Source organism: Alligator mississippiensis, chromosome 14 (assembly GCF_030867095.1).
Source record: "Alligator mississippiensis isolate rAllMis1 chromosome 14, rAllMis1, whole genome shotgun sequence".
Classification (NCBI taxonomy): Eukaryota; Metazoa; Chordata; order Crocodylia; family Alligatoridae; genus Alligator; species Alligator mississippiensis.
Window position 1 is genome coordinate 4108844 of NC_081837.1, and position 22745 is coordinate 4131588.

Here is a 22745-nt window from a genome sequence, read left to right on the forward strand (position 1 = left end):
AAACAGCGAAGTGGCCAAGAGCGCTTGGTGAAGTCGGCACGGCTGGAGTTAGAGGCATTATTTGCATCTAAGCTCTCGCTCAAACTCTCCTCTTTCCAAGACTGATCAGAGTGTCCCAAACCGACAAGGGTCCCCCAGGGCTGCAGGACAGTTTTGCTCGAGTAACAGCCTTCAAGAGTTAGATCAACTTGTTCCATCCGTAACTGAAGTGATGTCCCTTTCCAACAGCCTTTCACACATCAAGCCCTGCTCCAGCCTGGTGTTGAAACCTGCCTGTGCTCAGTCCCACTGGCCGTCCAGGCTGAGGAGTCAGAGGCGACCAGATGCAATACCAGCCCCGACACTCCTGTGCGCTGGTGGCAAAAGTTGCTGGAGGGCCTTGTCCATGCTGGCCCAATGCTTGTGGAGGCCCCTGATTTTTGATTCGACTCCCATGTTGATGATAACTTGCCACAGACCACACATGCAAACTCTGGGGTGCCTGAAGGACTCTGCATCCTGCCAAGTATCCCAGGGAATTCAGGGAGACACGTCATGTGTCCCTAAACCATCCCTGACAGACGCCTCTCCAACCTCCCCTTGCAGTGGAAAGGAAGCCCACAACTTCCTGAGACAGCTTAGCCCCTTGCCTCGCTGTCCTTACGGTTAAGAGTTTTTTGCAAAGATTTCCTCTAGATTAATGATAGAATCATAAAAAATTTGGGTTGGGAAGGGACCTCAGGAGGTCACATCTAGTCCAACCCCTGCTCCAACAGGACAATCCCCAACTTTCCAGATGCACTGTAGCAATTTATAATTAAACACCAAGGCATACTTTGCACCATGCCGTATAAAGCTGTCACTTGTGCCTGGTTTGCATGAACATGTAGGCAATGCATGTCTGATGGTTTTCATATGTGGGAGCAGATCTCTGTAGGTCAGTAGGAATAAACATCAACGTGCGTGACTGTGTACATGCATGCATGAATATGGGTCTGCTGGGTATGGACATGTCCAGGCGGTGGTTCCAGGTATGACTCTACCTGCCGTGCAAAATGGCACAGGTTGAAATACATGCAAGTGTGGGGTGATGGCTGGGGAGAAGGGTTAGGACATGATACAAGAAACTGGTGTTAAATCTAGTAATTTGCTGTATACACTGATACCCTAACGTGAAGTGAGCACACGGACGTGCACAGGTTGAACACAGGTGATGGGAAACAGGTTGTTTCACCTTCAACGCGACATTCAGGTATTTAGAGTCCGCTTCTCTGGGGTGTCGAGTCCAGGGCAGCAACGCTCAAAACTTCTTGCTGGTGGCTGACTAGTTGGTGGCATATGTGACCTGTGTCTGATGCTTTCAGCTAATTCCCAAGGGACAGATGTTCACACAGCCGCAAACACTAATTGGCCTCCTACCTTACAGCCTTGGCAGGAAATGAAACGTTGCTCAAGCCCAGCCTACACAGATGTAGCCCGCTTTGAGTTTTGAAAGTCAACTTAAACCAGTACAAAACCATTGCTATCACTATCAAGTAGCTCAGGCCAAGTCCTTACTCAGTTAAACTACATCAAACCAGCCTTTCCTCCAGACTGCGGACCACAAGTTTTGCATTGGCTCAACCAAACTGATTTAAAGAGTGATTCAAGTTAAACTGGCACAGCTTAAAGCATCCATGTGCTAAGGCCCAGATCCTGGTGCTATGAGTTTCAGTGGGCACACATGCCACCAGCTCTAGGCCGGTCCTGACCCTAGGATGGCATATTGCTGCCTTCTCAGAGAAGAAACAAGCAGTGTTCCCAGCACTGGAGATGTATATGTCTGCACTGCCCAGCACAGCACTGAGAAGTGGCGCAAATAAAGCCACGTGGAGACCTGTGCAACCACGGTTGGCCATCGCTAGCCTCAAGACTAGCAGCGTGCTGGGGAGCCTTTTTGGCTCTACGAAGCTGTGAAACGTCTCTAGCGATTTGACCAAAAACTGGGCATTGTTAAATAAAAATTATAACAACGATAGATAAAGGCCAAATGCACGATGCATGGTGGCTGAAAGAGTAGGAAGCTGGATGCTAGCACGCTGATTAGAGAAGTCATTTGGCCTCCGAACGAATGGATGGTAAATGCGAGGCGGTGTAGCTCAGGGGCCCCAAACCAGGCCCTTTCTTGAACTCAGTAATATGGGAGTCCGTGGGCTCGGTGGAAGCTAGACCCGTCTCTAACGAGCACAGGAGAGACAGCCGCTGTCGGGGAGATCGCTTCTCTAGGAGCCTAGGAACGAAGCTTTCCCTCGCTCTGGGAAGAGGCTGCCTACATCTGGGAGTCAGGTCAAGCAATGGCGACCCTTTCCCACGTGCTGTTTTGGAGCCCCGCGGGCCAGCAGGGTATTAGGCTGAGGAGGAAGGGAGGAAATACCTGTGGATACACAAGCAAGCTGTGGGAAGATGCCTGTGGGGGTTTCTTTGCGAAAACCAAAAACCAGGAGTCTGGGTTGTACGCTGCATCCTGAGCGCAGGTATGTGCTGGAGCCCAGCCCGCGTCTGGAATAGCCCGTGTGACCACATGTGGCGGAAAGCGCGGACTCGTCGTCACGCGGCTCGGCTCGTTACTGCCCAGCCGTCTCTCGCTTTTGGTTGGTCCCCGAGGCCCTTTTAATTTCTTCTCCCCAGCGACAGATCTGTCTTCTCCAAGCAGGCGGAGAGGAACTTGGAGTAGATGCCAAAGCTGGGGAGATGGGTCAGGGATGCAGGACTGCTCTCTCCCCACAACGTGAATTTAGTGTTCGTGAAAAAAGCAAGGGACGCAAAGCTGGCCCTGGCAGGGGCAGGTGTTTTCCAGGCAGGTGCTTCCACGTGGCTCTGCCTGACCTGCTGTTCCCATCAGGGGCCTCTGCCGACAGCGGCTGCTAAGCACGATGCCCTGTGCCAGAGCCAGCGTGGACTCTGCCACAGGCCCGACCCTGGGACAAGCAGGAGGCCAGCTTGCTCCTACCCCCATGCTCCTGGTGCCACACCGCAGGCCAGGCCTGCAAAGCGCGAGCATCTCATGGATCAGACTCCAAAAACCCATGTCCTTAAAGAGAAGGATGCAAGGAAGGGGAAGGAGTTCAGACCATCCCCTATCAAGGAGGGCTCGTGTTTCCGACTCACCTCGAGTCATCTGCACAAAGGGTCTATTGAGCGTGCAAATCGTTTGCTCGTGACCACCAAATCTGCAGAGCAAAGCCACTTATTTATCCACCGGACACGTTCGGCGCAAGGAGTCGGGGCAATGCAAACTTCCCTCGGGCGGGCCTCAGCCCTGACCCCGCAAGACCTTAGTGGGTCGTTCGCTAGGGCCCGTTGTGCCGCGGCTGTAAAGCAGGGGCCCAATTAGTGCATGTTGCAGTGCGAACATCTGCCCGTGGGGAATTAGCCGAAAGCATCAAACCCCGGTCGCGTCGGCCACCAAGCAGTCATTCGCTGGTAAGAAATTTATGTGGCTGCTGACCTGGCCCAGATGCTTCCCCACAACAGAGAGGTGAAGGGCACGAACGATCCTGTTTCTACTCCTCGGAGTTATCCAGCGCCCGGCCGCAGCTTCCTGTAACTGGCTTCTAATCGGACGCTCGACTTTCTGCTTCAGGAAACATTTTTGGGGTAAGTTTACATTGTAACCTGGTAACACAAACAGTCCACGCATTATGCTCGAATCTCTGCACATTTTACAGCGTTTCAGTCAAACCTGTTGGTGTTGTGGGGTTTTGTTTTGGACTTAGCATAATCCCTCTGCAGAGTCTGCTGCGCAAACCATGTTGTCTTCCTCTCGCGCGTAATAACCAGGAAGTGAAAGTGGTTAGAAATCTGTTACGAACAATAAAACGGACAAAGGAGACTTTCCAAGTAGCCTGCAGGAACGACATGCATCGCCCGGAGAGATTAATGAAAGCCATATCTAAATAGCATAGATTACTTTGAAAACCAGAGCCAGCCACTTTCTCTTCTGACCCCAGTTCAACGATAGGCAAGCACGACTGTCAGCGGCATAAACGGTGAAAAGCAAATTAAAAAAAATCTTCAAAATTGTCATTTAAAATTGGATTTTAATTTTTTCCTGTTTTCCCCCCTTTCCCTTGAAAATTTAAGATGCTTCAGCCCACACAATATCCGTATGAGGTTGTGTGGATACAGTCAGCAGTTTCACCGGCAGAAACATTAAGAAAGAAGTAGTTTGCCTAAGGTGGTACAACGACCCCGACCTGGGGCTGGTAGCGCCTGCTCTACGAATAATGCCGACAAAGCCAATATCTTCTACCCTTCGGTACAATTTACTCCAAGAAGAGGTTTAAACAAGGCGAGCTGGAGAGCTGGGTGATGGTCAGTATAAATTCAGGCTGTCTGACTCTGGCCTTCGGTCACCAAAGGGTTTTTTGGGGGTTTTTTTAAATAAATGAGTCATTTTAAAACTTGAAAAGTCTCTCCAGAGGAAGCAAAAAGCCTCTCAAGACTGGCAGGCCTTCGACAAGCAACGCGCCTCCAACAAACGTCCAGTCCTGGGCAGTGCTGAGTGCCCTTGCACCCCACCGAGCTGGAGGTGCAGGATTTGACCCCCGCAGCAGAGCTGGGTATGGTCAGGACCGCGGGTGGCATGTCCCTGCCTCCGGCCCTCAAACGCTACCACAAGCCTGACAGAGATGCTAAATACTTAACTCAGAAAGACATCTCCTGGCCAGGGACTGAATTTAAGTAATTTTCCTCCTATCCTTCCTCGCCCGTCCTTGCCCTGGGGGAATACCTGTTGTCAGCTTGCATTACGCAGTTAGGACGTATCTCTTAGTCACATGCTTAATGATTAGAAAAACATATGCAGGCGATCGTTGCAGGAGCACAGCGCAACACGGATGTTAACGGCAAGGCAGGAATACAGCCCGCACACGGGATAATCTCCGATGGAAAAGCATCGCATCTGGGGCAAGCAGCATCTCGGAGTGGCCCCCAAAGGGCTGAATTGCAAACCTCCCCCTTCGAAAGCAAGAGCTTTTGCACTTTTGCCCGAGAACTGGAAAGCAAGAGAACCAGCTGCATTGGGAAAAATCCTTCTCCCAAACACCTGGGAGAGGCAGGGATGAGCGGGTGGGGTGGCGAGGAGGGGCTGGGAGAATAACCCCTCCATCCTGCAGGTCAGGCCACGTCGCTGTGCTCTGGCTTTCACTCCCAGCAATGCTTTGCAGGGATGCAGCCTGCCCCTCTTTGCTCCGTGGCTTTGCACCTCGTAATGCAAGGGCGACCTGGTCTCACCTCCCAGCTCGGCTAGCGCCCCCCTCGCGTGCCCTACGTTCTCCCAGCGCCTCTGTTGGCCCGATGAAGATAACGCCTTGCAACAGAGGAGGGGCTCCAAGTTCATGCAAGCGATTCATGCGATCACGTTCTTCTTGGACAGCCCATCACCTGTACAGCTCCTTGGCGCACTGCTCCGCTTTCTGCTTCTTGCCCTGTGCTCCTGGTGTGATCTGCTGCTCTGCTGTCTGTGCCCTGCCCGTCCCCTCCCCAATCCCACGTGCTACACGCGGGATTCAAGTCATGTGTAGGGACGCTGCCCTCTTTCTGCCCACCACGCTCCCAGTCCCAGCTCCTCCGGCCCCCAGCTCGCACTGGGCAGGCAGCAGCGAGGGCCATTTCCATACAGAGCCCTGAGCCAAGTCTGGGACACGGCACATGTAATGCTGCTAAAATAAAAACAACCAACCAACCCATGCCAGGCAATTGATATACACTGAGCAGATTTAGAGATCACAGGGCCTTGTGTTATTCCTCACATCTCTGGACTATTTCCCCACCCCTAAATACTTTAAATTATTTATTATGTTTCATTTAACCTCAGCCATGTCCTCCAACTAAAATTTATTTTGCAGCTGTCATTCAGGTTTACTCCAGCCTTAACCTCATAATCCTATTGATTCCCTCATTATTCGAGCAGCACGGGATTTATTTCGTGCCTTCTGCGTTATGGAGAAGACTTTGCACATTAATCTAGCGTGTGTTTGGAAACAGTCAAATCCGGGCAATTCATTATTTTCTCATTTTCTTTCCAGTTGGGCTCTGCACGCTCTCAGTGTGGCTGGCCTGGCTTCTTATCCTCTCCATACCAATATTTTTGAGGCAGAGCTTCTGGTCAGCATCAGCGCCTCTCCCCCAGTCTCTGCCTACCGCTGCTGCTAAGTCGGTCTCTCGGGGCAGTCGTCAATGCAAAGGACTTGCAAGAACATCCTTTGGACGTGTATCCCTAGGGCACGTCTATAGGGATGAGGCTTTCACACTTCCAGCCCCTCACCCGGAAGCAGCGTAGCCACGTTAGCGTAGCACCGTGAAGCTCTGCGGAGAGGGTCGAGGTCTTGAACAGCCCCTTCCTTTGGCTGAGGACAGCTGCGGGAGGGCTCCCTTCAGGCTGGGAGAAACCAGAGAAAGGACTTGGGAACCAACCCGAGACGCTTCCCTGAAACGGTTCGCGAAACGCGACATCGGAAATGTCACGACCGGCCTTTGCCCGTGCCTCGTTTCCTTGCAAACGTCTGCCTTTTTTCTGAAGACGTAGTAACTCGAGAGCCCGGACCTTTGCAGAAGCATGCTATGCAAAGGACAGGTTCAAACCCTGTTCCTCGGACAATGGTGGGAGCTTGGCCGTTCGCAACACCGCAGCTGGACTCTCCTGCCCCCCTCTTCTATCAGCAGTGGTTGGCAGCCTGCCTATTAATTACTGGTGCTCACCGGGGCAGACGGGATTCATTAGAGTGAACCCTCATTATTAAAAGAAGGTTAAAGCAGCCTTCTGAGGAAGGCGAAGGTCTAGGATAGAAAGGCCCTGGGGGAAGGAGCCTCGCAGCCCCCTGCTCCGGAGAGATGTTGTGGTCTGGACCTTCCTACAGCATCATTTGGGAATGACCTTTTGTGCATGGAGCCAGACCTTGGGAAAAGGGACATGTCGGTTGTCCAAGAGCGTTGTTTTTCGCTCGGACCTCACCAGTTTACGTCATTAATTCCAACAGGAGCAGGCATGGGACCTGCGACTGTATTGTTGCACTTCAACCCCCCCCCCCCAAACCCCCAAATCCCCCCTCTCTAACCAAAACAGAAGTGTGTGCTTATTTATACATTGCTATTAATCATTTTTAGTATTTAATATAGCCCCATCAGTGTGCTCAGTGCTGTACAGTATATAGAGGAAGACATGACCCCTGTCATAGGGGCTTAGAATAAAAAATAGGCAGACAATATAGTTCAGACACATAATAAATCCAGCTGAAGGCCCAATCTCAAACATTTCAGCTGGTTCCCCCTCTAAATATATAATTGTCTTTGTTGGATCAATACAGAGAGGCTTTGTGGAAGGAGTGCATTTTTAGGGAAGATTAATGTCGCGGACTACAGAGCTAGGAGGAATTCTAATATAACGTATATAATGCAGGAAGAGGAAAAAAGGCCCAGGCTGCTCAAATCCTCTTCTCCAAATGGTGCTTTTTATTATAAGTACCAACCATGTCTGGGCCCGGGGCTGCCCACGACTGGGGAGGACAGACAGTCTCTCCCCCAGAACAAGTCACGACTTTACTTCAACAACTTCAAGCGACTGGACATCGCCTCCTTCTCCAACAGGCCTTTTCTTATTTTTATTAGGTTAAAAAAAAAAATACCGGTTGGCTCTGAGAGCCATATGTTCCAAATCCCATCTGTCTTGGGCAGTAGAGAACAACGGGGGGAAAAACTCTGCGTAGGAAGAAGTCAACATACCAAACAGGCTCCTCGGCACAGAACAAATTATGCCGGGGAGAAGGAGGATATACGACTTCGGGGGGTACCATGGGAAGAAGCAGAATAAGGGGCAGGGCACAAAACGCAGACCATCCAGCCCGAAGCAAACTAAGCTCTGCAGCCAGACAGTATCAGGTCTGGGTCCATCCAAAGCCCTCTATTCTGCACATATAGGAATTTAAAGTTTGGATCCAACTCTAAGCTTGTGTCTCTGCCCTCCCCTTGGCTGAAATCAGGGGAATAGGCATAAAGCCAAGGCCACTGGGCACAAATCTCCCGAGAAGCTTGCATAGCAAACGCAGGGTTTCTCTGGCGAGTCAGCCAGCCTAGTAGGTGCTTGAAGCCTTCCCGAAGATGCCGTACAATTATTGCCAGGTCAGGTGGATTCAATTAGCACCAGGATATAAGAGCAGTGGAAGCCTTTCCTAGGGCAGAGGTAATTAAGGCCTGGGTCAGAGGGGTTGTACATGGAAAACGCCTGGAATTGGCCAGTCTTGGGGGAGAAAGTTTAGCCTGGAATTTATGGGGCGTTGTTACTATTACAGCATAGGATCCAGGGAGCAAACAAAGCCAGGAGCTGGGACGTTACGGAGCGTACGCGTGCACACTGCTTTACGGTGGGAGCTTATGAAGGAGAGAGAGCTGTGTTTTAATTCAGATGCCACGGGGGGTCATGGGATCCCTGACACCCCATGCTGGAGAACTGGCATGATCACTGCCTCTCCCCTCCACACACAGCGCAGTGCAAACCCTTCAAGGTAGGCATCCTGATGCCTCAACCTTGCACTGTGACACGCTCGGGTGAACCTCTGGGCCCACACGGATCCCCTATGGATTTCCACAGAGCTCTGGTCTGCTCATGCAGCACAGGGTGCTGGGTCAGGGCAGGAGGATAAAAACCTTCTCTGTGCAGGGAACCAACACAAAGCCATGCCTCTTTTTAAATGCTAGCGAAGCTCACAGAAATAGGATGTTCAATGGGTGTTACAAGGTTGCCGGGACGTTGTGCTGGCTTTGCACAGCGGAGAATTTCCCCCTCTTTGCACAATGCAACATGAAATTAGCACCGGATGAAACGAGCAGCACTTGTGCACGGTGAGCGTCCCCTTGGCCTTGTGCTCGGATGTCCAAGCCCTCCTCTTAACGGCACAAGCAAATGAATGCCACTAATCCTATTAATGCCTCACACCACAAAGTTTGAGCCTTCCCTTCTGTTTAAGGGTGAAATATTTACTGATCTGCACCACAGGTTTGAAATAAGAGTGTATCATGTGAATCGGAGGGCTATCATATGGAATACATTTAACTGAATCAAGTTTTGATTAAATGCAATAAATATGATTGATTTGGTTACGTACACTCTTTATGACGGACCGTTTAATTTAGTCTTTCATTCCAACAAGGGATGTTGCATGGATCCAAAACATTAGTTTTGATTACCACAGTAAATTCCAATTTTGGAGAAACCCGCGGCAACCTTATTAATATTTTTACACTTATCCAACAGTTGCTGGGGTTAACCCTTTAACGACATGTCTGAGTTACGTTCTGCGGCATTGGCAGCAGAGGCAACCTGATTTAGCACGTGTGGACTGGAGTCAGCAGAGAAAGCCTACGGTCTTTTGCTGCTATGACTTTAAATCCATTAGCTCTGGGACGGCTCCAAATTCTTTTGTGCAGATCTGCCCACGTCCTGAGTGAACGCTTTAACGGGACATTGGGGACCAGATGCTATTCCACCCCCCAGGCACCTAGGTGCAATCCTGTTCCACCCTGCTCGAGTCCCAGAAAAGACATTAGTTTTGTAGCAACCCTTAATCTCAGGCTTAAGGAAAAGTCACTCACCTTTGAGCTAACTTTTCTGTTTCACGTGGGGTGGAACCAGATCATACTCCAGGCCAGATCCTATTCCACCCACGAGGCATCTCAGCATGACTTGGGTGTCTAAGTGCAATCCTATTCCTCCCTGGTCAAGTTCCTGGGGGAAAAAAAAAAATCTGCATACAAACATGCACCTCTCTTTTTGTCCATCCTAGCCTTAAGACTAAATAATTAAAATCGATGATCTGTTGAGGTCCCTTCCAACCCTAGCAGCATCTATGAAAAGTGGTGTGCGTGGTTTTACAGGGTGGATTGGGATCACACTTAAAAATCCAGGTATCACTTAGACACCTAATAGGTGGAATTGTGACTAAGTAGCTGGTCTGGGACTTTGGAAACTTCAAGGCTTTTTGGGTGACTTTGAAGAAGTTACCTTAGTTTCCTGTTTGTAAAGTTATACTCAAACTTTCCTACAAGCCATGGCAAATAAATGAGACAGGGAAAACTTTTGTCTGTTCTGATTTTGCTTTTTAAAGTACTGGAGTAACAGGCTTAATTGAAATCCTTCAATAGCCACTTTTGCTGGGTCCATAGATTAATAAAGTATGGATAGGAAAACAATGCTTTGGGCAGCAGCTGTTTTCTGGGGATCTCAGGCCAGTCGTGGTGGTGGCTACACAAGGAGTCTGTTAGGTGGCAAAGTTGGGGAAAGAAAGTCAGAGCTTCTGACTCCCCACCCTAACATTTAAAGTCTGCCACCCCCATTTTACAGTGATATGCCGGAAGATGGTAGGGGTATACTTGTGAGAGTCTACCTGCAAGATGAAAATGCTGCAGGAAAGTCAGTCACTCAGGGCTCCTTCCCCTTTCATCCTGCACAATTTGGTAAAGGCCGGCTACTAAGGAAGAGAAATATTATGCAAATAATTGGATGAACCAAAATGGGGCAGCAGTGGGATCGAAAGAAAGAAACAGATGATCGAAGAAGGATGGGTAATAGTGTAGTCAAGACTGGAAGCAATGCCATCAGGAGCCTTCCCCTGCACTGGATGGAAACCATTAAAATCTAAACACTGGTGCAGTTTGGGGAGCCAAAGCTTAACAAGCAGAGCACCAAAGAAAGGACAGACTCTATTCGTATCAGTGCTACGGGCACACAGTCCAGTGGGCGAGACAGGCAGGGATGACAAAAATATGCCCAATATTGCTCTAGTGAGTTGATTCTCTCTCTCCAAATTCCTCGAGGGTGAAGAGAAACTGGAAAGGGGAGTAAAAGAGAATACCCCTGATGAAATGCGACCCAGGCCAAGGATGGGCTTGCGTGAACTGATCCGGCGAGTTATCCGGGGATTAGTTGACTTGAACATTGATAAAAAGCTGATTTCAGAGAACGTGATCCCTAGAGGTTAAGGGGGGGATATTCCCCTTTCAGAAGTGGGCATGAACTAGCTCCCCAAAAGGCCGGTACGTAGAGCCTGACGAAGGCTGTTTGTGCCCAAAAGCTTGCTAAGAAGATTTTTTCCAACTAATAAAAAGATACCGCATTTACCCAAAGACACTTGTCTGCCGACGTCCTTGGACCAACACGGCTGCAACCCACACCCTTGGAGCCTGAGCGACGCGTTTGCCACATTTAATCGGAGTGACAAAAGCCAAAGTCTTCAGAGAAGAGGCACAAAGCCCGTGTGCCTCTGAAAGTCAAGGAAGGGCTCCCGAGGGGCCGAAGTAACACGCAGGCCTAATGCACAGACCTGGCATGCACCCGACACAGCCATGTTTAGAGGTGCTTTGTAAAGCACAGCTGTATCTCACGCCCATCGCCCACTGTGTCACGGCTCAGTATTCAGGAGGGTTTAGGCCAATAGCTGACAAAATTAGAAAGTAAAACTAGATCCCAGGAGGACAGAAGTAAGCATTTGTCCCATGCAAAAGTCTCTGCTTCCATTTCAATGGCTCTGAAGCTGGCCCTGGGGAAAAATGCAATGGTCCGGTATACTACATGCTTGGTCAATGCATTACACCCAGACTGTTCCTGTTGTTCAAATACCTACAAACACAGGACATCTCTTTTTCTCTGTCCAGCACTGGAATTTAGACCAACAACACCGCAGATTTTCCTATAACAGCTTCCACATCTTTCTACACAAGGCAGAGGGGAAAAAAAAATGGTTCAAACATTTTTATATGACCAATAAATCGAAACAATGCTTTATGATTTCAATATATTTTCAATTTACTGCTGTGATCAGTATCTTGATTGCTATGTACGCTTTATAAGAAACTTCAATGATAACCAGATTTATCTGTTGGTTTCTCCACAAATACTTCAATGCCTTTATCCACCAAAGTGATCTGCGGTAACGTAGCATCTCGTTAAACATAATGCTGAAAATGTCAGTGAAATACCAAAAAAAATGGAAAGAATATATAGCTTCCAAGCACATCTTAAGAGACACCGGAATTTCTGGCTTTTTATTTTAGGAGCGAATATAAAAATCACCCTCATTTTCAATATTCGTTGTAGATATTCTGTAATGCGGAGATCCCTGCAGCTCTAAACAAATGTATTACATCATTATATGGCTGCACTTCTTATATCGGACAGGCTTGCTTAAATGGCTTACATCAAGACTTTTAAAGCCATTGTACGAGCCTGCACACAGCATGGTGGCTGCTGGGAATGGCGGGATTACAACCGGCTTTGGCAGGCGGAGGGTAAAGAACAGCTGAGCTGTGATCTGTTTGCTCCCTCATGTTTTGGTTTGCCGTGTAATTATAGGACTTTTCTGTTCCAAGTTACAGAGCGGGGCTGCATTTCCTTCCCTCTGTTGCTAACATGCTAAATAAATGCATCTATTTATGCTGGCTTGGAGATTATGGGTCAGATCGGAGGGGCTTTAGCAAAATGTTTCTCCGAGGTATTTTGGAAGCACAGCTGAAACCCCAGGAGCTGCGGCCAGTCCCAGAGCAGCAGCCGATTCACTCACCGCTATTACTGGATGAGTTTATGTCCTGGAAAACGTCACGACTTTCCACTGGAAGTCTCTCCCGCGTGCCAGCGGAGTGCCATTTAGAGGATTTCTACGGAGCAGCCATCTTCTGCAGCACTGTCACCGAGTCAAGAGGCTAATGAGGTTTTACACATAAGCCACTGCACTTCCAAGAGGGGCAGAAGTTGTACCTTAATTCATCATGCAAACAGCTGAATTGCACCATTCATGACACGACCGTCACAGCCAGAGTAAAAGGGACCAAATCCAGATGTCATGAGACCCTAAATTTCAATCCCACTGAAGTCAATGGGAGTTTTTTCCATCCATCCTAATGAGCAAACGGACCAGGACCTAAACACACACATGGGATATGCGCGGAGCAGCATTCTCCAGTCCACATTTCCTCCCCCCGTTGCCCCAATGCGTAAGGCGTCTCCCACTATTCAACTGTTTCAAAACAGCATGAAGAATTTCTATGCCACGTCGCTGGATGTAGCGGTAGCTTTAACACCGTTCAGTACAACGTACTGTAAAGCTCAAGGCTTGATCCCGCGATACTTTGGTCCGACAGAACTCTTGCGCTGGGTTTTGCTCGAGGCCATGTGCTACGTACGGTACCAGGGCAGGAAAGAGTACCTTAGGTAATAAAACGCCATTCATTCAGCATTTTAATACACGCACTCAGCGGCAGCTTTCTTCTTAGTTTATGCCAATATTTTTTAACGAATCCTTTACTGAAAGTTGTCTCCAGATCAATGATGAGGCAGGGTCTTCACTTCCCTCCCTTTAGCATCTTTTTAAACGAGCTGATCTTACAAACCCACTCCTTCCACGTCTCTGATTTTCTGTTTGCAACTATGGATTCATTGAGATATGCATTTCCCTCACATAAGTAACCACAGCGTCTCATCATGGTGATCACCATGCATCCTCATCCCAGTCCACACTTGTTTCCGTCATGCGTGGTCTCATATCTCAAATAAGGCCCTGCTCTGCCTTAGACATGGGTGAGATGCAAGGACCTGCACACATCAGGTCCTGCTGGTCACAAGGAAACTCAAGTGCAAGCATCTGCCTTGTCACAGAGCTACAGGAAGGGGACCTTCCACTGAAAGCTCGTTAGCTCAGGAAGATCCTGTCTCCCTCCCCCCTCCCAATTTGCTTTTGAAAGCACCTAGCCACCTTTTAGGTCTTGCATAAATCAACAAAGGCTGTGAACCTTAACAAAGGCTTCATTGCATCACTACTAGCATGCAAGGCTGGACCCAGGTTTGCTTGTTTAAATGGAGGGATTTTGTATGAGACCAACACAATTTGTCCCTCTGCCCGAGCGGCCGTACCTTTCTGGCTCCAAGGCAAACCGTACAAATTCATCACCTCAGCCAAATGGCAAAGGCTTCGTGTTCCCTATCATGCAGACTTTTGAGTTGTCACAGGCAGAAGATATTTCACTCACCATGGCTATCTTTTATGAGCCGGACAGTTTGTCCTCATTAAAATCATGTACGTCTTTTACAGTGGTGCTCAATAATCAGGGTGATCAAAGGAAGGCATCCAAATTACTTGGCAAACAAGCCGGCCCAGCCTGAAATACCATCGAGCCTTAAATCACAAACAGTTCCCAAACCTCTGGAAACCAGAGTTTAGAGCTGAATTTGGCAGAGTCCTCTGCTTCCTAGCCAGGGAGCAGTCCTCAAAGGGAAATGCCTATTACTATTAATTCATAGAAGAGGACGCTGAAAGCGAATCGAATCTCAGGCTTCCAAGCGACATGCAAACTTGATACAGAAGGAATGAAGGCATCGAGACACCGGCCTCCTACGACACTTGTGCATGTGCACACGCGTTCATTCGCCGGCACGGAGCGAGCTGCACCTAGCAAAATTTTGCAAAACCCTTTGCACAAGTTCTCCAAGCCTTTGCATTGCCTAGAAAGACGGGAACCTGGAGCCCATACTGCAAGGAGCTGGAAGTGCTGGGTGCATTTTTGTATATCCTTGAGAAAAACACACGTACTTGGGGAGGTCTCGTGATGGGCCGTGTTACGGCCATGCCGCTCTCAGCTCTCCCCCTGCTGGCTTATACCCACAGCAGCACCAGCAAGGCTGCCCCGCTGCTTGCCCTGCCTTCGGGAAGAAAGGGAGTCCCGTCCCCCACCACCAATTTCCAAAGGCCCCTCCTTCACATCATGTGCTGCCACACGCAAGTGCAGAGTTAGCACTCCCCTTTGAAATCAGTGTTGCACGGATATAGCGCACGGCGGTGGTGGGAGGGTGGGGAAGGGAGTCAGCCGCAGATCCTAAAATGCTGGTGCTAAGAGTCGAGTCCACTGGGTTTTTCTTGACACAGTGGCAGGGAGCATCTTTATTCTGCTTAAGCACCTGTGGGGCGCTCAGCACTATCATGCCCAGAGGCTACACAATATCGAGTGGGGAAAATACAGTCCCTACCTGAGGGTTTTTGGTTGTAGCCGTGCAGGTCTAAGACACAGGCAGGCAAGCTTCGTTGGGTAGCTGGGATATCTTTTATTAGACCAACCGAGTAGTTGGGGAAAAAAAGTTCTGTGCAAGTTTTGGGCACAAGCACCTTCTTTCAGACATAGGGAGCGTATAGTCTAAACATGCCGAGCGAGGAGGGTCTTGGGCAGCAATAGTTACTCTGAAGGCTCCCCTCCTGCTGCTTCTTCCCTCACCGGTGTTTCAAGCCATTTTGGAAAAAAAAAAATCACATGCACAAATCAGTCATTAAAAATCAGGGTTTGGAGGGAAAGAGACTGTCCGGTACCAAGCAAACAGCCCCAGTGGGCAAGGGCCTTTGCAAGCCAGGCCTGGAGCTCTCTTCCTGACCTGCCTTTTTGCTGGGCACCTTGGGGGACCTTCCCACGAACGGGATCCACCACAGGGCCACGGAAAGACAAGACACCCTCTCTCGGCACAGAGTCCCCAAACCCTGCCTTCTCCCGCCCCGGCCGCAGGGATGTTGCACCCGTTCTGCACTGGGAAGAGCCCTCCCCATGCACCAGCTGTGGGGTTGTCCCTGGCCGCACGTTTCACACCACTCTTGCGATCAGTCAAGCAGGAGGAAGAACAAGGCTGGCATCAGGCCTGCTCCCAGCTCTGCTGCAAACTCCCTGCGTGATGGCAGCCAACGGGCCTCGGCCCCCATCTGCAAGGCAGGGCAATACCTCCCCCGGGAATAAGGGGTCGTCTTCTCAGAGAGGACCTGCCCTGTGAAGACGGGCCGTTTCCCGCAGCACCGAGCACGCCCGCCCGCCCGAGGAAACAAGCGCCGAGAGCTTCCACAGTCCTTTCTCATCCGTGATATTTAACGTGCAAGAGTTTCTTTCTCCACGTCCAGGTTAGGTAAACAGCAGGGAAGAGGTTTACAGAGATTATACACAGAGCGGCGCAGGCGTCATTTGTCAGAAAATGGTTTGTTGAAATAACTGGATTTTACAATGCAACCCACTTAAACCTGGTGATGGGATGACCTTGTTTAAAGCAAAAAAAAAAAAAAGCCTGTTTTCTTTGCACCTAAGTGGGTCATGTCAGCCCACATCACGATGCCGATGCCTGTGTAAATATTTCTCTGCTCGCCCTTTCTTTTAAGGGCAGGAGCTTTTGTCTGTTGGCTGTTCTGCCAATGCAGGGAGGGCAGAGGCTGAGTTGGGCCTGGGCCAAGGCAGGGGCCAGGGCTTGGCTCTGCCACAGATGCCCTGCATGATCCTGGCCAAGTCACTACAGCCTACCTGCAGCACATAACCTAAGGGACACTCCTAAGCATGGCTTGCCCACCTGCGTATGGGCCAGACATGCAGTGAGAAACTGCTCCGCGTGGGTCCCCTGGCGTTTCTCCCCACACCTCTGGCCCCAGCATGCCAGTCCAATGCTGCATTTCCAGGATTGGCACGTGTGAGCAGGAGCAAGCGTGCTCAGGAGCATCTCTCTCTGGACTAGGCACGGGGCACATGCTGACACAACCCTAGTGCTCACTTCTCCATCTGCAAACCAGCTGAAGAAGCCCTCCCCAACCCCACATACACACACTCCTCCCCTCCCTTTAGAGACTGTAAGTGCTTGTAATGTGTAGGGGTGTGTGAGCAGAGCCTAGCACACAGGAGTTTGATTTTTCTTGGAGCTGTCTGGCACTACCGTGTTGCAAAAAATAATAATAATGGAACTCCACTGTTCTGGGAAATAGTATTTAAGGTACATTTAAGAATCAAGACCTTTTATAGTTGCAGTTTGCAAGGCTGGAAAGAGACCAGGTCACGGGTACATGTCATTCCTGCCCCCTCCTTCTCCCACCGTTCAGTGCAAGCGCAGAGCTGGGTGCAGTGGATTTGCCTCCCGATTTATGCAGGAAAACAAGAGCCAAGGGCATGGGCACTCTTCCTGACCCCAGAAAGGAGTCTGTCTGCTGGGCACCTTGGGGGACCTTCCCACGAATGGGATCCACCACACATGGGGGGAGGCACCACAGGGCCATGGAAAGAGAAGACACCTTCCCCCAGCACAGGCTCCCCAAACCCTGGCTCCTCCTGCCCCTGTCTGCAGGGATATTGCACCAGTTCTGCACCTTCCCCGGGTACCAGCTGGGCAGGATTCGTCCCCGGCTGCAAGTTTCTACGAAAGACTTCTGCCCCAGATCAGATCCAGGAGAAGCGATCTTCATAAAGGCTGTGACTTGCCTTGCACTCCCGCTATCTGGCACAACACAAAAACCAAGGCAGGCCCAGCATCTCGTATCACGAACGGATAAAAATCGCCCGTCTCGACACAGGTGAGCGTCCCGTTGGCTTGGGCGAGTTCTGCGCAACGACCAGAAGCACCAGGCGTTGGCTCCATTTACTGGTCAGAAAGAGGTGTTGTAGCTCACAGTGTTTTCAAGCTGTTTCCTCCTTTGCTTACCTGCCAAGAGAAGGTGGCTCTGTTCCCCCTGCTACAGGGGATGCCGTCACTCACACCCTCCGGCGAGTGTAAGGAGTGCAAGGCTCGGCTCTGCCCGAGGTGCTAGTGACGGCATCCGTTGTTGCAGGAGGAATGCACGGCTCTTGGCAGGTAGGAGCCCTCCCGTTAATCTTTAAAACGGGAGGTGGAGCCCTCTGACCGCCCCGTGCGCTTGACCTGACACTTGGCTGCTGAGAAATGATAATAAAAATCCAGGAGCCGCACAGCAAGGAAAAATTACTCTCGTGCTCCCACTACTGGCTCCGAAGCAGCACGGCACGTCGGCCGTTAACAGAGTCGCTCTCAGGCCGAGCAGGTTGAAGGTAGCAGAAGCTGGGCTGCTTCTGTCAGATATAAAACAGAGAAAACTATCAGAGGAAAATGATAGTTCCCCCAGACCGGACGTGGACGCGCTGAATGAACACGGATGCCTCATTTTGAAGCACATGCATAGAGGGATGCATGAAATGGCCTGTCAATTCCTCCCTTCACAACCCATTAGGTTGGGCCTATAAAGTTAATTCAAATGTTTTGTGCCCACTCTAAAAAAAGAAAAAGCAAGATGAACAGGATTGTGTCTTGGAAACGATCTATGCAAAATCCACCAAGGAGGAATGAATATTGTCTAGTTAACAGAGGGAGCAGTTTGAAACCAGAAGGAAAAGGTGGCTAAAACCTGGAAAGCGCGAGAGTCGGCTCTGATTTCAAAGTCTATGGGCGCGTTCCAAGTCTTTGCTTTAAAATTAGAAACAGCGTGGAAAACTCCTTTTCCATTGAAATGACATGTTTTCCTTGAAAAGAGCTTTTTTCCATCTCAAGAATGGATTTTGTCAAGGAGTAACAAGAACACTTACTAGGGCGAGTTTCTGAAGTGAAAGCTCTTGGAAAAATAGCAGAGTTGCATTATGCATTAAGAAAAACCATAAGAAACGCAGGTCCGGGCAGTAAGCTTCGAGGCTGGAGAAACGTCTCTGTATTCTCCAAACGCTCACCCACTTCTTACTGTGCAAAATAGATCTGCATTACTAATACTCCCTGTCCCTGATATAGAAGCCAATGGGCTGAGCTCCAAGCCCTCTTGGACCACCTTTTATGGATATATATATCCATATATATGGTCCCATATATTCCAATGGGCATTAAAGGCACCTGTATGCAGGGCTTATTCACAGGGATAAAACCAAACTTTGGTCATACACAGCCTAGAGTATCTGATGCCGCTCCCTTGAAGCCACATACAAAGACTCCCGAAAGCAACACAAGCATTTCCATAAATATCCCAGTCAAAGTCCACTTATGTTGCAGTCTCTCTCAGGCTCACCTCCAGGTTAGAAAGCTGCAGGTTCAAGTCTTGGGCTCCTATACAGAGGAGTGTTAGGGGAAGGGCTCTCCTCCCCACGGCATGCCAGAGTGAAGACACCAGATCCCGCTATAAGGTAAAGATCCCTCTGCATCTGAGATAAAGACTTTGTCCTGGATAATTTCCACCCCTTTCAGCAGTAGCATCCCTTGCTGTAGCACAAAAGCTATTGAATACATCAACACAATACCCTGTGTGGTCTCACAGACGGCGCATCACTAATATTTTTCACTACTCTGTTACCCACAACTCCGCCTCCAGATGAGCTGCATTTCTACCACGCACAGGTGATGCTGCCCAGCCCCTTCCTGCTGGTTTACAGTAGAGCTTTTAATTCAGGTTAATGGACCACCCGTTCCCCGTGTCCCAGGTTTCTTTGCTAGAGCCAGATTCCCAGGGAACAGCTCACAAGTTCGACTGCCTACGCTGTGCTGCTTGCATCTGACCTCAGGTGAGAGGTAAAACGGGAACAGACTTGATGTAAAACCAACATCCTGCCTATGCTTTGGTCACCCAAAAATTAAAAAATTTAAAAACCCCTCAGCAGAGCTCAAGGGCAGGAGGTAGGACTGAGAAAGGTCCCGGGTTTAAACCTGTCCACCAACACGCAGCATCAATGCACCGAAAGCAAAGTCCCTCAGCAGCTGGTTGCTACTCGCAGGTCTTTACTGGGAAATATTCAGTGACAGTCTTACACTGACCTCCGAAAACCAAAACCCCAGCAGCCCCCGCACTCATGCACCGAGACCTTTTTCACTGTTGCAGAATGGGATTCGATTTAGAGACACCTCCGTTTTTGCCCTCGTCACCCTGATGGGGAAGGGGTCTAGCCGGGGTGATGCACGTGGTTTGTTCAAACCCGCATGCAGAAAGGCTGTCCGAATCCTCTTCTGGGAGCTACCAGAAAAGGGAAAGGTTACCCAAATAATCAGCACTGCGGAGCCAAGGAGTCTGCATCCAATTCAGCTCAAAACTAGCCGGCTCTGGGGGAAGCAGGCAGAAATATGGGTCTCTAATCTTGAAAGCGCTTGCTGATAATCACCTCCCGGGCTAGCAGATAGCGCCGGCGCAGGCTCCAGAGAAGCTCCTGGGAGGGCAGAGAGGGGAATGGCAGAGGAGGAAAAGAAAGGCTCTCGTGCAACCTCTCTGGAAAGCTCATGCCAGTGTTGTGAAAGGGCACGGAGTGCTACTGGCAGGGTGTTGTCACCTCCACCTGCCAAGACTAACAGCGTTTCGGGGCCTAATCCCAACACGAGCCCCGCAGCATCCTTGGGAGGGGCTGGAGTAAGGACTCCCCTGCTACAGGTGAGGGAAGGGAGGTAGAGGGCCCTTGCCGCTCCCCTGGCTCTCACGGTCACCGCTACACCTGGGATCACATCGTACTGCTCTTTGCTACCTGGCAAAGTCGTGATATTTCCCCCCCCAGAGGCCCCACAGCAGCCCCGGGCGAACTGTTAGTATCACCAGAGATAATGATAATAATCATTTTTAAATTACCATTTTCAGGCCCCCTTTCTGTCCCGGTGTCTGGTTCGCCCATGCCTGTGTCCGGCTCTGCCCCACAGAAATAGGCTGTGCAGCCAAAAAGGTAGGTTTAATGCTTGACCAGCCTGAACCCTAATCTGCTGTGAGGGCCGAGCAAAGTCCCCGCGCCTCCCTGCTCCACTGAACCCAACTGGTTTCATAAGCAGTGCGCGAGAACAAGTTAGCCCGGAGCCCCCTCAAGTTTCCAGAAAGTTTCTGCCAACCATGAACCCCAGCACCAAACACTGCGCGGGTTGGCCTAGGCACCCAGTGCCGCCGGTAACAGCAGGAGCAGGGTGTAACTCCCTGTCCTGTCATGGAGCACCCCTAAAACAATTGCCCCTCCTTCCCCGCCACCCCGTGCCCGTTGTCCTGCAGCCCAGCCACCCACGGGGAACAAGTGCTGGCCCTGTGAAGAGGACTCCTGTTGCAGGTGGCAGCCGCGATGCAGAGCTCCCAGCCCAGCCCCTGCCCCTTTCCCGCGGCGTAGAAAGGACAAGGGATATGCCAGACAGGAGCAAAGCGCTCTTCTTACCGGCGGGCCTGTCCGGTCAGGCTGCTTTTTGCCTGGGTTTGGGGGTATCAGCCTATCAACATGGCACCGTTGCAGGGCTACAGCCATTGCAAACACAGCGGCGCGTTCCAGCCACCCTTTGGCCAAGTCAGATTTCTATGCGCTTCACCTTGTAGGCAAATGCAAACAGGACAACATGTTTCCGTGCACGCCGATGCCCTTTCACCCCAACCGAGTCAGGTACTACCGGTCTTCTGAAAGGAGCTGCTGTATTGCACCGTGACCAGCTGATCGCAGGTTTTCTGTTCAACTCTCTTTAGGCAGACAACCCTGCGCACGGGTCTGGCCAAGAGCTGGGACATGCATTTGTCTAGCAGAAAATAAGGGGGGGAAAGTCAAGTTGCAAGCAATGTACTTACACTCGCGCCATCTACTGGCAGCATCCCCTAAAAACCATCAGGACTTTTGGTCTTTTTCCTTCTGTTGAGGAAGACCTTAGTCTCACCCAAATCTCCTCTGAGCAACAGGACTGAAACTACGCAGATCTAACCCGGGTCAGACTGAGACTTCAAAACACTTCGTCCCAGTAGAAGGTGGAGATAAAAAGCACCGGCGGAAGAGGAAAACCTCAAGAAAGTGAACAGTGCTTTGCAGATCAAACTGGCTTTCCTCTTTGCCCGTTGCTTTTAGGCTAGTGTTTGACATTGGTGCCAGGGAGAGGCGAGCTGGATGCCAGGCAGGATCAGAGGAGCCCAAACCAGATGCGGCGGCGGGGCAGAGGCCACTTGAACAACAAGCAGATCATTATTGGGCTACTTACTTCCTTTGCAAGAACATGAGTTAAGGAGCCCAGGTGTGGGGAGAAGATGAAGGGGAGACAAAGTGATGATCAGAGGAGGGAAGTTAAGCGTGACTGTGAAAAGAAAAAAAAAGAGCCTAAATTTGGGCTCCCAAAGAGGGAGAGGGGTTTTTTTTTAAGAAGTGCTGAGCCCTCATTAGCTCCCACTGATTTCAGCAAAGGTTTCTGAGCCTTGGAAAATGAACTAGGTTATATGAAAAAGCCCCGAGTCATAATTCAGGGAGTCATGGAAATGTTTGGAAGAAAAGCTCTTGGCGCTAGCACACACCTGCGTGTGTGAGGAAGTCACAAAGGTTAGCTGCATCGCCCCTCCTCTTTCTTCCCTGCGGTCTTTTTACAAAGGGGCAAATAAAGAACGCCAACTTATCCACTGGCAACATAAGCAATAAAGAAACCTCACTCTTTCACTACATCTTTTTTCACACAAGTCCAGCTCAGCACCGTACCTAGAGTCCTGGTGGCCCCGGGCGAACTTTTAGTATCGGGGGCCCCCCTTCATCAGAGATCACGATGATAATAATTTTAAAATTACCATTTTCCAGCCCCCTTTTGTGTCCAGTCCCTGGTTCACCCATGCGGTGTCTGGACCTGGTCCAGCTGAATGCACTTATTTTAATAAATAGGTCTATCTGCCTGGACAGCCAATTGCATGTGGTATAAAACTTTACAGATTTGCACCTTACAGATGAACTCAGTCTGAGAGGCAAAGCTTTCCAAAGCAGAGCGAGCCTTTCAAAAGATAGTCTGGGCATCCAGGAATTTGGCATGGAGCGACATCTGGTGGGGAAATCTGGGATTGTTTGCTGCTTTTTGGGATACATCTTGCAATAATGAGACAAGGGGCTGGGTGGGGGAGTGGAGAAAGACGGGATGCAAAGCGCGGACCAACAAACACGGTTCTCTTAGCAGGTGTAAGCTACTAGTTTTGCAGGTCGTGCTGGAAAGAGCCCTATCCTGTGCCTGC

General features: G+C 50.1%; 1 protein-coding gene and 1 long non-coding RNA gene across 2 annotated transcripts in view; one reads left to right on the forward strand and one right to left on the reverse strand.

Annotated features, from left to right (window-relative positions):
• The window catches only part of TBX4 (T-box transcription factor 4), an 87583-nt gene extending 67135 nt beyond the window's left edge, over positions 1-20448 (reverse strand). The window contains exon 1 of the mRNA XM_059717726.1: positions 20382-20448. Coding sequence (XP_059573709.1) covers positions 20382-20424 — 43 coding nt within the window. The 5' untranslated portion in view covers positions 20425-20448. The remainder of the gene's footprint in view (positions 1-20381) is intronic.
• On the forward strand, positions 19189-22050 carry LOC109284596 (uncharacterized). The gene is made up of 3 exons (XR_002092118.2): positions 19189-19335; positions 20391-20472; positions 21099-22050. It is a non-coding gene; the product is annotated as an uncharacterized LOC109284596 (long non-coding RNA).
• Positions 22051-22745: the final 695 nt, after the last annotated feature.